This window comes from Papio anubis, chromosome 9 (assembly GCF_008728515.1).
Source record: "Papio anubis isolate 15944 chromosome 9, Panubis1.0, whole genome shotgun sequence".
Classification (NCBI taxonomy): domain Eukaryota; kingdom Metazoa; phylum Chordata; class Mammalia; order Primates; family Cercopithecidae; genus Papio; species Papio anubis.
The window spans coordinates 25,419,571-25,435,028 of NC_044984.1; the positions used below are offsets into that span (position 1 = coordinate 25,419,571).

The 15,458-nt window shown below is 37.1% G+C and overlaps 1 protein-coding gene across 3 annotated transcripts in view; it reads right to left on the reverse strand.

Annotated features, from left to right (window-relative positions):
• The window catches only part of ITPR2 (inositol 1,4,5-trisphosphate receptor type 2), a 491,137-nt gene that overhangs the window by 225,722 nt on the left and 249,957 nt on the right, over positions 1-15,458 (reverse strand). For all 3 annotated transcript variants that reach the window (XM_009180421.4, XM_021923257.2, XM_009180422.4), the window contains one exon: positions 1,642-1,832. In XM_009180421.4, coding sequence (XP_009178685.1) covers positions 1,642-1,832 — 191 coding nt within the window. The remainder of the gene's footprint in view (positions 1-1,641; positions 1,833-15,458) is intronic.

The window sequence follows — 15,458 nt, forward strand, 5'->3', positions numbered from 1 at the left end:
GATATCAATCTATTAAAAGAAGTTTACTAAAAGAAGTTTAAGGCACACCCTCTCTGTGCTGGTTGACACTACTATATACCTCTCCTCTGAAATGTTCCACTCCCTTTGCTCTCCTGACCCTCCTCCTCTCTGACGTGCTTTTTTTTCCCCCACTCTTTATGTGGGCCATTCTGCTACTCTTAGCCTCGCATAGGGTGTTCTTTTTTTTTCTATCACTGTATTTTCTCTTTTAGCAATACCAACCACTATCCTTGCTCCAACTATTATCTTCAAATATAGACTTAACTTCCAATATTTTCCATTGCCCTCCTATTGCGTTCTCTTCTCCTCTGCTCTTACAACAAACAGTCTTAATAATACTATCTAGTCTCCAATCAACAGGGCCTCTTAAACTCCTCTCATGCCCGCTCTCTACTTCCATCTAAGAGCCTCCAGGTCTGCTGACCCTGCCTTCATTATTATCTGTAACACTCATTTCTTCATTTCATACATATCACCACTTGGCTTAGATCTTAAGTAACTTCTCACTAGTCGCTCTTCCTCTAGTCTCTTTTTGATAACCCTATCCTACAAATCAAGAACCACTTATAATGGCATTTTCCCCCAAATTTTTAATGTCTCACACCCTTTAGGTTTCTCATACTCTCTGAATCTAACTTGTGTTTCTAACCCCATATAACACTCATCTACATGTGACTTCTCATAATATTTATTTCAGTTAATGTCTTGGCCATTTTGTAGGAAAAAAAAAAAAACTTCTTCAAATTATATCCCAATTCAACTCCATGTAATGTGCTACTACTAATTATGTGAATGGGAAGATGTCTGTTATGGGCTGTATTATAACTCCCCTGGATTTCGTATGTTGAAGGCCTAACTCACAGTACCTCAGAATGTGACTGTATTTAGAGCTAGGGTTTTCAAAAGTGTAATTAAGAAAAAATGAGTTCATATGAGCAGGCCCTAATCCAACATAACTGGTATCCTTATAAGGAGAAGGGATCAGGACACAGACATGTACAAACACAGAGGAAAGAGCCTATGAGGACACAGCAGGAAGTCAGCCATCGGCAAGCCCAGGAGAGAAGCCTCAGGAGAAAGCATACCTGCTGATACCTTGATCTTGGACTTCTAGCCTCCAGAACTATGAGAAAATAAATTGCTGTTGTTTAAACCACCAAGTCTGTGACATTCTGCAACAGCAGCCCTGGCAAACTAATATAATTTCCAGGCCAAAATCAAGAGTGAGTACTATACAAGTCATTTGGGAGCAAGGTGCTTGGATCGTTCTGACCAAAGGATTAGAAGGGAATACTGAAACATAAGTTGAAGCAAGGCTATGAATATTGAGTTTCTTTACCAGTGTTATCATTGGTATTATGATTATTATTTTGGTATTAAGACCGACTATTCACTACCATACTATCAAAACACAGTAATTAATATACACTCATTAAAAAGTAACTCACAAGATATGTGAGCTATATGTTTAAAAAGAGCAGTGGTAGTAGAGAGTTGTAAAGTAAGGCCTGGTCCCCAAATAGAACTTGATATTTTTAGCCATATTTTATTTATGTGACTACATATTCTTTAAAAAGTGTAATTTAGAAAATATGAATGCTATTTCATGCTCTCATGTACCTGTAACTTTTCAATAATATTTCTGTAATCCCAAGAGGGCCCTCCAAGAGCTTCCTTAAAGCGTGGCCCAGAGCGAGCTGATAGTCTCCAACCCATTGCTGCTCTCTGCACCATATTTGAATGGCTCTTCATGAAAAGAGTATTAACTTGGCCGTCCAAATCCACTGGAATGGCAATTCCACGATTTTTTGCTGAAAAAGAAAGATTTAAAATATTTCCCTCTTAATTTGACTAAAGTTTCTTACACATTATCCATACAATCTTATAAACATAAAGGAAATAATATTAAATCTTTAAACTCTGCCATTAACTTGTTTTATATAACTGTAAAAGCTTCTAACCTGAATGTATTTCATTTCTTAAGACCAATTAGTGAAGTGGGTACATGAAACATTCAAGAACTTATTTGATTTCTTAATGATTCATGCTTGAAATGTACTTTATACAGCATCAATACAGAAAAACGCTGTATAACAACCAGCATATTTGTACCTTCCCAGATGCCAACATAAATAAGAAAGCAGACATAAAACACATGATATAATTCTTCCACTCCATTCATTAATTTAAGTAGTGCTTGTGTGCACACAAAATTGTACGTGATGAAACATCTGAGAATAGAAATAAAAAGTTGAAGAGTGTAAAAAATCTGCATTGGAAGAGGGCACATCTTAATATGTGTCTTTCTTCCCAAGATCCACTGAAATTTATATTTTAACAAGTTTACATCACATCAATACTGAAAATTGAGAATGCCTGTCACAAAGAAAGGAGTAATGTTGAAGCATTTTTGCAAGGCAAAATGAAGATGGGATTAGTCCATCAGAGAAAGAAGAGAAGAAACTGCCCCACAGGAGATTAGAGTTAGAAAAGGTCTTTCCAGGTGTGCAGTCAACCAAAACAAAGGGTTGGGCAGGGATATGGGCAACTGATTAAAGAATAACAGCTGAACAGCTGGGAAGCTAAGGCCCTCCTCCCTCTGATTGGCATAGACAGAGCAGTTGGCAGAAGCAGTTTTTACCCAGAGGATAAAGTCAGAGAAATGAAGAAATGTTCTCTCAAGAAAGTAGAATACCTGACTGGAGAGAATGCCAAATGAAGACGTTAGAACTTGATAGAGAAGCAGAATGGAGCTTGAAGTAACGCCAGAGATCAAGTAAGAGGTAAAATGTGGGCCAGGCGAGGTGGCTCACGCAGGTAATCCTAGCACTCTGGGAGGCCAAGGCGGGCGGATCACGAGGTCAGGAAATCGAGACCATCCTGGACAACATACTACTAAAAATACAAAAATTAACCGGGTGTGGTGGTGCGTGCCTGTAATCCCAGCTACTCGGGAAGCTGAGGCAGGAGAATTGCTTAAACCCAGTAGGCGGAGGTTGTACGCCACTGCACTGCAGCCTAGCGACAGAGCTAGACTCCGTCTCAAAAAAAAAAAGACGTAGAATGTGGGGAGAGAGAAGAGACAGCACCAGCAGAGAGAGGAAATATATTAAATTCTCCAACTTCTGAGCAAAGCCCTCCTTACTTTAACACTTACTGGTGTTCCCAGCCTGACCTCTGCTATACACACACATGCATATATGCACGCATGTGCACGCACACATACACACACACACAGCCTGAAGGAAAGTCTGCATCTCATTTGGTCAGCCTTTGGCCTCTCATACAGAATTCCAGGTCAGCCCTGTCATTTACACAAGAATTCTAGGAAGGAAACAGGCCTTTAAAACTGCAGTGGAAACCTATGCCAGTCATTACGGACTTTCCTAACTACGAACACACCACCAAGGATCACAAGGAAAACCAATACCATTAAGAATAACTAATCCTAGTGAAAACAGGGATGACTCAAGGAAAAGCAAAAAATATTTAAATAATCCTAAGTATTGTCCTCAGAGAATCTGAAAATATACTGCATCCAAAAAATTAGAAAGTCAGAAAGAAGAATGACATCTTAGAAATTAAAATGTGATTGCATACATAAACATGTCAAAAACTGGCTGAAAAATAATTGATAGAAACACAGTTGGTAATCTGGAAAGGAAGTCAAGGAATCTTCTAAAAATTAAGCATAAAATATCAAAACGGAGAATAAAAGAGAGAGATCGTGAAATAAAGAGGGTCAACCCAGGAATTTAAACATCTAACAAATATAAGTTCCAGAAAGAAACAGCAAATACAATGTGAGAGAAGAAATTATTAAGAAAACAATAGAAGACCACTTCCTTGAACTTAAGACACATGTACATATCCAAATTGAAAAGGTCCCCAATATGTTAAACAGGATTAAGTAAGTATACTGGCCGTATTCTGGTAGAACTTTAGAATGCTGTTGTGGGTTGAACTGCATCCCCAAAAAGTATATGTTGAAGTATTAATCATCACTCCCCTCCCTCTGACTGTGACCTTATTTGGAAATAGGGTCTTTGCAGATGTAATCAAGTTAAGTTGAGGTCATACTGAATCACCGTGGGCCCCAATCCAATTCAACTGGTGTCCTTATAAGAAGGGAAGGAGAGACACAGAAAAACACCTGAGGGACACACACAATGTGAAGATGGAGGCAGAGACTGGATTTATGCAGCTGCAAGCCAAAGAATGCCAAAGACTGTTAGCAAACCCCAGAAGCTAAGAGAAAGGCAAGGAATGAATTCTTCCCTGGAGCCTTCAGAGAGAGCGTGGTGCTGATGACACTTTGATTCCAGACTCCTAGTCTCCAATTATGAGAAGGTAAAATTTCTGTTGTTTTGAGCTACACAGTTACGCTAATTTACGGCCAGCTGTAGAAACTACACTAATGTCGACAGTATGGAGAAAATCTCAAGTACTTCCAGAGAGAAAAGACGATTCCTAAAAAGAATCTGACCAGCATCAGACTTATCATCAGCATTGAATGCTAAAAGATAGAATACCTTTATAGATGAAAAATTTTGATAAAAGGACTTTATGTCCATCTAAACTAAAAATCAAATGTAATTCCCAAACAAAAACATTAGAAAAATATGTAAAGGCTCAGAAATTCTTCAATGAATCCACCATGAAAAATTTTAAAAAAAGAGCAAATAGTTTTTAAATGTCTACATGGATATGAGAAACTATGGCAACTAAGTATGAACCTGAAGAAGAAAATAAAGTTAGAAACAAATGAAAAAAGATCTATGAGCTATTTCCATGGTTAGGAAATTCTCTTCTACTTGGAAAAGTTTTAATATCATAGTGCTACATTTTTGTCCTAAATGGTTATAGCAGAGCTATATAGATCATATCTAAACTTATAATGATAGTCCCCAGAAGGCTTACTTATTTTAGAAGGAAGGGATAAAAAAATTGGATGGATGGATGGATAGATAGATAGATAGATAGATAGATAGATAGATAGACAGATAGATAGATAGATAGATAATCTGGCTTGCTTCACATGATGAAAGGAAAGCAAATAGTAGATAATATTACCAGCTGGTGAAAATTCTCTGAAGCTTAAAGATACTCAAAAACTTGTTTGAAAATAGACAATTTGCTGGATGCAGTGGTAGCCTCAGCTATTCAGGAGGCTGAGTCAGGTGGATCACTTGAGTCCGGGAGTTTGAGGCTGTAGTGCACTATGATATGAATAGCCACTGCATCTAGCCTGGGCAACAGAGCAAAACCCTGTCTCTAAAAACGAAAGAAGAGAAGAGAGGGGAGAGGGAAGAGGGAGAGGGGAAAGGGAAGTGAGAGAGGGGAGAGGGGAGAGGGGACGGGAGAGGAAGGGAGGAGAGGGGAGGGGAGGAGAGGGGAGGGAAGGGGAGAAGAAGAGGAAAGGAGAAGGATAGGAAAGGGAGAGGAGGAGGAGTTATCAGCAGCAGACATGAGAGCGTGTTATTATTTTTACTGCGATGGAGATATTTATATACATATTATTATATATATTTAATAAATGGTATTATTTTATAACGACATACATGACATATATAAGACATGAAGTGGCAAATATTATGTTTCCATAGCCACGAGCAAATGATGACAAGTTTATTATTATTTATGATGACATTAATTTATTAATTTATATCATGAGAACAAGTAACACGGAGACATATGAAGATGGTTATTATTAAATAGTAAATATTAAAATGCAATGACATAAATGGAAACAAATATTATATATATTTATTATTATTACATGGTTTATTTTATGATGACATAAACAAATGACATTATTGCTCAACATTATTTATTTTATTATTTATTATTAAACATATATATAAATGCTATGATATTATATATATGCAATGATGCACTTTTATTATGGCTTTTATTTTACATACATATATATGATGCTTACATATGACAAGCTTTTTCATATTTTACATGATGAAGAGCATATTTATGATGATGACATGATGCATTTAGCCAGCCTTTTATTTTATGATGATGGTTATATTTTATTTATACATCCATTAGTTATTAAGCCAACTGAGCATATAAATGACAATGCATAAACCAAGTGAAGGGTTTACATGCTTACCATGCTTAAGTCATGCTCTGTCTGCTAAGCAAAAACGATCAACTCAATCGTCAACCCCAAAACACTGACTCAACTCAGACAAACCCCACGCTGCAGTTTTATAGAAATAGTAACAGCTACAAGGCAACCTTAAACAATCAATTTCACCACTGCTTAAATTTCCCTAGTAAATGTTTTCCTAATATTCATGATAAGTTTCTCTTTCCCAAGCATGCAATATCTCTGTTTATGTCCTTCACACACAGCAATGCAATTGCACTTCTGTCTCATCTGAAGGACAGACGGCCTCAACTCTGCCAAGCAGCACATAGTTTTATAAATACTTAATCCTGCACCATGATCAAATCCTGGCAAGATTTTCATCCTTTTCTGGCTGCTTCACACATAAACTGGGTTTGCTCTAAACATTCAAAAATCAAACAGAAGACAATACTACTTCTATGTTATTTTCTAAGCAACAAAAATAACAAAAATTATAAACTTCAGTGTTTCTCAAAACATGTTACAAAACAAGTTTCCACTGACATTTAAACAAATTGGGGAGGAGACTGGGATTTATCTGCCCTTCAGGAATCAGGTACATTAGGTGAAATTGACCATCAAATAAGTGTTGTTGCTATGAAGATGACTTACACAAAGAAGCGCTCAATGAATATTTTTCTAATGACGCCAGTGAAAATTTAGTTCAATGGCAGCACCTCTGTTATTAACAATGCAGCCTTTTTATTAGTGACTTCAGGGAAATCTCATCCACCACCAGAATCTCTTGTAAACTGCTGATGGAACACATTCCTCTATAGCCAGCATGTATATATACACATATATATGCTATATATATATATATATATATATGCTGTCTCTCTATATATATTCTGGTGTGTGTGTGTATATATGTGTATATATATATTTGTATATATGTATATATGTGTATATGTATATATATAGCCTGTATATATATACACACACACACATACACATACACATACACATAGTGTGTCAAAATGTGAACTAGAATGTATTCTTGGGATTAGCAGTTATTCTCTGCCCCATCTGTCTCTCAATAAGGAAAAGCTAACACATTTACTACAGTTAGCCATTCTTCTGGCCTATAGCATTAACTCCAACTATGTACTTTAACACAAAGGGTCACTTTAAAGTTTAAAATATTTTTTAAAATACTTGTTCCTATTTCACTTTTAAGTTGGAATGCAATTGAGATACACCTTAAGGATACACTGTCAGCAAGTAAGTATATGGATCCCTTAAATAACTAATAAGAGAGAGAATGGGTTGTTATCAATGCATTTATCTTTTGTAGAGCTCTGCCTAGAGATAACCAGTCCTCTAAAATGAGCTATCTTTATCCACAATTTTTTTTATTATTAGGCAACTGTCTAATTAGGTTTATAAATCTAGGAAATTCTCTGGATATGACAAGTCTTTGCAGTGATTTTAAGATGTAAGCAAAATCTATTTCTAATTATTATTAAATATTGCTTATTATGTAAAAATGTTTTAATTAGATGGAATTACTGATGGTATCTGCCAGACCAAAATCTCTGAGAATACATACAATGCAGTGATAGGTGCCATGGAGAAAAATGCTTAGCTAGATACACTGACAGGTAGGGGGGAAAGGCAATGGAAAGTGTAAGCACTAATTAGAAAACCTGGTTGGTTGTCAAGCTCTACTGTACAGCCCAGGTGGAACACAGGAGAGTGGAATGGCAGGGGCAGAGAATGGCACATTTCCTGTATCATGTCAAAGGACCCAAAATAAATCTGTACTGAAGCACTAGTGTACATAAACAGGAAGAACATTAAATATATTAAACGCATCTTTCCTGTTTGGCACTCAAATTATAGCGGGTGAATCCTCAATTAATCCTTACATTGAATAATGCATGTAATTTTTATGGGTTATTGAAGAACTAGTATTGGCACACTTGACTAGTCATCTGGAAAAAATAAAGTTGATTCCATATACCTTATAACTAAATGTATCCCAGATAGCTCACAATTTTGAACAGCAACTCCCAAAACACAGACAAAACAAAACTATGAAAATTCTCCATGAGAATTCAAAAAACATCTTAGACTGATAAGGGTTATTCCGAAGATGAAAGAAAACCTAAAAAGCCTAAAAGAAAATTTTAAAATATTGCATGCCAAAAAATAACTAAAAGTTCAAATGACAAATGGCAAGAAAAAAAAAAATTGGTGGGCACAGTGGTTCACACCTGTAATCCCAACAATTTGGGAGGTCAAGGCGGGTGGACTGATTGAGCCCAGAAATTTGAGACCAGCCTGGGTAACATGGCAAAAACTCTTTATAACAAAATACAAAAATTAGCCAGGTGTGGCAGCACCTGCCTGTAGTCCCAGCCACTCAGGAGGCTGAGATGGGAGGGTCACTTGAGCCCACGGGGGTTGAGGCTGTAGCCAGCCATGATTGTGCCACTGCACTCTACCCTGGGCGATGGAGTAAGACTCTCTCTCAAAAAAAAAAAAAAAAAAAAATCAGAAAAGAGAAAAAAAATTGTTACTTATAGGCAAAGAGATCATTTTCTTAATATCTAAATGGTTATACAAATTATTAAGAAAAAACCCATTAGGATAAATAAGGAAAGCACAAGAAGTGACAGCTCACAGAAAAGGAAATATCAATCATATAATGTTTTTTTCCCTCACTCATAAAAAAGAGAAGTACACATTAAAACTATAAAAATATTTTTACTTACAAGATTGGCAAAAATCTAACACACTGCATTATCAAGAAGAAAGATATTCTCCTACATTGCTGGTGGAGTGTAAACTGAACAATCTCTACAGAGGGCAGCATCTGTCAAAAGTGAAATAACCCAGAAATTCCACTCCTAGGTATTTACCTTATTCACATGTGCAAAATGATTGAAAACAACATAAATATTCAATAGTGAGGTTAAATCTATTTTAATAGTCATGCAATGGGATGTTATGCAGCCAAAGAGAAGAATTAGATACTCATTCATTTATTTGTATTCATTTATTTTATTCATGTGATAAATATACATTGAGTGCCTACTGTGCTGTAGACAAGATCAGGCTTTAGAATTTTATAACAGGTAGGGTACTTAGTTTTATTCTGCTTCATTACTTCTGTACATGTTATGTCTACCCCTAATATACTGGAAATTAATCGAGGGTAGAAAATGTGGTTTGACACATTGCATTTCCTCCAAAACTAGAATAATGCCTTTCAGATAATGAGGAATCGCTATAAATCAGTTGAGTTAATAAATATGTGAAAAACTGTATGATATTATCCTATTTTATAACTTACTCAGATTTAATTTTTTTAAGTAGTATTGGAGTTTTTAAAAACTGTGATCACTGGGGTGTATGATGTCAAGCTCTTTCTGAAATCAACCACAATACCTTAGATAGATTAAAATAGGTATGTTTATTTAATAGAGACTTAATCTCTCTTCTTAAAGGGTTAACATTTTCTACATGTACAAATCTTTCGGGACCAGTTGGCTTGAAAATTGATGTTTACTATTCAAACCATTTGTAAAAGATATTTTACAGAATTTCCACTTGGAAAATAGATTATGTTGCCAACAAAGTACCCAGCATTAATCCCCCCAAATCATTTGAAGATTATGAAACACATGGAACAAAATTCCTTTTTAAGTGCAATAATATGGAAGTAATTCTTGGATGCTTTTTCTCAAAGTTCTATATTTCTACCATGTGCTATTTTACTTTAAATAAATGAATAAACTGAGGAACAGCATTTGACCAAGTGCATTAAAAAAATTCACATAGCCTTAATGGCCTGAACATTTCTCAAATTTCTGTGAATACCATGGTGTGCATTTACTGCAGAGTTCTCTATCCTTACTTGCTCCCACCATCACCCTTAATTTAGCTCATTGAGGGCAGAGGATGATAAAGATGTTTATACCTTACATTCCAGTTAGCCCCCCTGCATGTAATGACTTTGCTGGGGAAGTTGCATTTATGATCACTTAAAAGCTTGTATCTTATCAATTTCAAGTCCTACATCTTAGAAGACAGTGTAGCAATGGAGGTAAATATGAGTAATTTCTACATATAAAAAGACATTCAAAAGCACTTTAGCCTTTAAAAGTTTAAAACGTTTTATCAGAAAAATCTGACACGATATACATGATATATTCACAAATGATCACAGTTTCAGTTTTAAAAACTTCTGAAGTTTTATCAGAAAAATTTGACATGACATAGTAAACTCACAAAGGATCATTGCCTCAAAACATTAATGGCAACAGATAAAGTTACAGCAAACTTCTGGAGCAATCCAGGGAAAGGAGAAAAAGCAATAGATGATAGGAAGTATTCTTTTTCTATAAAGGGCTTCCCCAAAACCCTTATAACTCAGTTCACTAGCTCCTCACCTTCTTTTTACTTTATTTGAAAATTCTATATATTTGTTTCATGTATAGCTTAAATTACCACCTTGATCCATAATGCATATCTTAATGGTATAAAACAGGTAATGCATCTGCTTACACTGATTTGTGACAGCAGAGCAGAGATTTGTGATAGCAGAGGTTAATGCCTACTAGCGTGTCAGTGCAGAAGGGATTCAGATCCTGGCTCACGCCCTGCCTACCTGTGTGACCTTCAGAAAGCTGCTAAACCCTGATAATGTCATTTCCCCATCTATAAAATGGAGCTAAGAATTATGTCCGCATCATGGATTTTACTAGATTTTCCAACACTCAGTAAATGCTTGCTGCTCTCAGCAAGGCAAACACTGACTTAGAGAGTGCTTTTGCTGATTTTTACTACCTTTTGTATTCCATGTACAAATAAGAAAGAGAACGAAGTATTTTTGATGCTAGATGAGTTGAGCTACTGTACTTGAGAGCAATTTACAAATCATAAAATGTTATGTAAATATGACTATAATTGATCTTTACATTGACAGCAATGTGTTTACCAACTTGTAAATGCACTGAAAATCTGTCTTGTAAACAAAGTACTCTCTTGACTTTGTTGCATTTTAAATATGCACATCCCTTGTTCTCTTTAATATTAAAAATTCTTGCATATTTGAATTCTGCTAAACTTTAGTGCCTCTATGTGTTTTTAAAGAATTGCTGAAACACAAAAATAATTTTGCAACTGAGTTGTAAAATGTCAGACAGATCCCCACCCAACAAAGTTTATGGGAGGCCATTGTTTTGGTCTAGCTCCTGCACTAGGCCCCAGCAGACCAGGCCAGAATGGAGTCATTCATGCTAAGTGTCACATAATCAAACAGAACTCTGAAATGGGCTGCTTATCCAAGAAAACAGGAGATGCATGGCAATCAGTTGAAAGGGGCCTAGTTTGGCACGATATTTTAACCCTTTAAGGAAGGGAACTTTGTAAAGGCCAATTTGCTTCTTGTTCCATGTTTCTACTTTCTTCAGCCCTTTTCTGCCTAAAAAGCAACTGAGGTGCTGCTTTATTCTAGAATGGAATCGTTAAGTAGACTGAAGCCAGTTGACTAGGCTATTTCGCTGATGGCTAAATTTTCGTGGGGTTGGATCCCACCAATCTAGGAAGGAGTTAGCTCAATTAAAGTGATTGATTTGCGTTCAACTGATGTAAGATAAGATCTTGCAGTCCTTACTTTTAGTTAACATAAATTAAGTATGTTTTCCTTACTTAGGGCTTTCAAGGTTCTTGGTCTGACTTAATCTAAATTTCTAGTTTCATGTTGAAAGTATTAATGAGTGTAGTAGAAACAGGGTTGACATGGTAATAGTGGCAGATAAAAGGCAATTAGATCTTCAAATTAAATTTGTGGTAATTTTGTCTTTTGACTCCAGTAAGCCAAATGTCCATCGTTCTAGTTTATATGTTAGGACTTCCTAAGATAGGACTCTCAGGGCAACATGATAAAGCATAAACTTCATACTCAAAGAAACCTGGATTTTATTTATTTATTTATTTATTTTAGAAACAGGGTCTGGCTCTGTCACCCAGGCTGGAGTGTAGTGGTGGGAACATAGCTCACTGAAGCCAGGAACTCCTGGGCAGAAAAGATCTCCCACTTAAGCTCCTAAGTAGCTAGGACTACAAGTGTGCACCATCATGCCCGGCTAATTTTGTTTTTGTTTTTGTTTTGTAGAGACAGGGTCTCACTATGTTACCCAGGCTGGTCTCAAACTCCTGGCCTCAAACCGTCCTCCCACTTTGGCCTCCCAAAGTGCTGGGATTGTAGGCATGAGCTATTGTCCCTGGCTGAAACTTGGATTTCAAACCCAACTCAAATACTTATTAATTGGACAAGTTACTTAACCTTTCACTATCTGTGAAACACCTAGCCTATGGATTACTGTCAGTCAACAAACACTTATTAATCTGCTTAGTCAAGAACAAACACTTTCAGGCTCCAGTGGTGAAGAAAGGAAAGTCCCTCTTTTTATAGCTTACATTCTAAAGAGGGGTGGGGCAGACAACAAAGAAGCAATAAACAAACAAACAAGCTGCTTTCAAATAGGGACAAGAGCTAAGAGGAAAATGAAATGGTCTAAGATGATAAGGAGCAGGAAGAAGCTGAGACACTGCATGGGGGCGCGGGTGTTCAGGAATACTTCACCGAGCACTTATATTTTGAGCTGAGATCTGACTGATGGGAAGAAACCAGCAAGTGACAATCTCCAGGAAGAGGATCCAAACAGAGGGAATGGCATATGCAAATGTCCTCAGGTGAGGAAATGCCTGAAGCAGATGAGAGATTCAGAAAGAAGGTCAGTGTGGTTGGAGCAGAGTTGGAGGAGATGGAGGGTGATGGGAAAAGATCAGACTAGATGCAGCTCAGATGAGGAAGAGCTTTTGTAAGTGCAATGGGGAGTTGTCAGTGGATGAGTGACATGCTCTGGTTTACATGTTAAGATCCTCTAACAACTGTGCACGCAATGGATCGCAGTGGCACATTTAGTAAGGACACTCTTCTGTTATCCATGTCCGATGATGGTGGATTTGGGCAAGGCTGACACAAAAGAAAGAAAAAGAGAGATTCTGGAAATGGGTCTGACAGAATTTGCTGCTGTGTTTAATGAGAGTAAACAAAAGGGCAGAATCCATTGTGACACCTAAGGTTTTAAAAGAGTACTAACTGCAAAAGAGTTCTTTTTCAAGTAGCACAGAAATCTGCCTCTTGCAGCTGCCATATATGGGCTATAATTCTGTCTTTGGGAACCTGTTTAAAAAAAAAAAAAACAAAAAAACAGCCCATTCTAACCTTCAAAAGTTTAAAAATAATTATTGTGTTCCTCCTCAGATTTCGTTTCTTTGTCTAAATATTTCAAATGTTTTCAAACACTAAAGTGAGGTGATTTTAGATCCCTTGACAACTGTGAGGGTTCACTTCTGAATGTGTTCGACTTTGGTTCTCTGTTTCTATGACCAGCATCCAACAATCACCAAAAAACATACAGTCTAATCATCATTAAGCAGAATCTGCTTTTCACCTTCATCCTAGGTAACAACTTTCTATTAATTTCTTTTTGACAGCTACTTTATAGTTGCCCGTCAAAATCTAATATGGGAGACAAGAACAGTGCCTGTGATGATGTAAGTTAGAATGAAATGAGACTGTATCAGGCTGTTCTTGTGTTACTAAACAGAAATACTTGGTGCTGGATAATTGATAAAGAAAAGAGTTTTAACTGGCTCATCATTCTGCGGGCCATACAAACACGGCCTCTGCACCTGTCCAGCTTCTGGTGAGGCCTCAGGAAGCTTCCACTCTTGGTGGAAGGCACAGGGAGAGCAGATGGGGTCACATGGCAACGGCAGGAGCAAGGAGTGGGGGCAAGTCCCAGACTTATGAACAACTAGATCTCACGGGAACTCACGAAGTAAGAACTCACTTATCACCAAGGGGATGGCGCTAAACCATTCATGAGAGATCTGCCCCCATGATCCAATCACCTCCCACCAGACCCCACCTCCAACAGTGGAATCCCATTTCCACATGAGATTTGGAGGGGACAAACATCTAAACCATATCACAGACTCTAAGGAAGGTATACGTGGACCAATGGGGGAGAGTTCAGATTTGGATGTAGGAGCCAAGGATGGTTATGGAGGAATTTGAACAGAAAAAAAAGTTGAGTAATGGGAAAGATGCTGAGGAGTGGCAGTGGTGGGAACTGGAGAAAGCTAGTGTGAGGGCTTTCTCCCTCACCCATGTGGGGGCATCCTAGATGTAACAGTGAGGAATCTAGCCTTAGAGTGTTAGGTAAAGGGATGTTGCTGAAGGTTGAGGACGTAGTGTTGATTTTTTAAACCAAAAGAAATAATTTCACTTCAGAAAGACTACTCTGGTATCAGGCTTATTTAAATAAGGGAAGACAGAAGGAGATAATATTAATTTCTTGCAGTGATCCAAGAAGAAAGTAATGAAGGGTTAATGAGGCCACAATGGGGGGAAGGGGAGGGGAGGAACGAATGCAGAGGAAGACTGGGGATAGAATTTCCAGAGCTTTAACTGTTCAGATGAAAGGGACCAACAAGCAAAATGAAGAAGGCATGCCTTCTCACCAAGAGAAAACTGAGATTGACACAGAAACCTCACTCTTCACGTATCTGGATTATACATTTCCATATAATTATTTTTAGACTTATCACACATGTCTTTATAGCATGCAAAAAGAAACTAAAATTTCCTCTTAAATTATAATATTTTGGCCACTATGGAAATGGTAGGAAATGAAATCTTATTACTTAGAAATAAAAGATGTATTTAGACTAATATAGTTTCAGTAACTATATTAAGCCCCCAAATCTGCAATTCTATGCATGAACTGATTGGATTGCACAATGCATATCACTGAAGGCAGAATTCAGAAAGCAGTCACAATATGGAATTTCACTTGTGGCTCCACGTTTTTTCTCTCAATGTGTACATATGATCAACAACATGCCCGCTATGCCCTGTGTAGGGCCAACTGGCATTTCCCCGCCTTGCGTTTGCTAAATTTGAGGAGTGGAGGAGGAGGAACAAGAGGAGTGAGGAGAGAGAAAGAAGGAAAAAGAGGAGAGACTGCCTTAATATGTGAAATACAGAAAAATACTTCGCAGCTAAGACAGTGTATTCCTATGTAAAAATTAGCACCATCATGTTTCTTTGCTTTTCCTTTGGATTTTATCTTTTAATGGTTAATGTGTTTCCTAACTGATTTGACCCAAATAAAAATACATTTACTGCTGTTTCATTATAACTTGAAAGTAATATCAGAAATTACATAAAAGTGTGAAGAAGAAACCAGATCCACACATCGTCCAT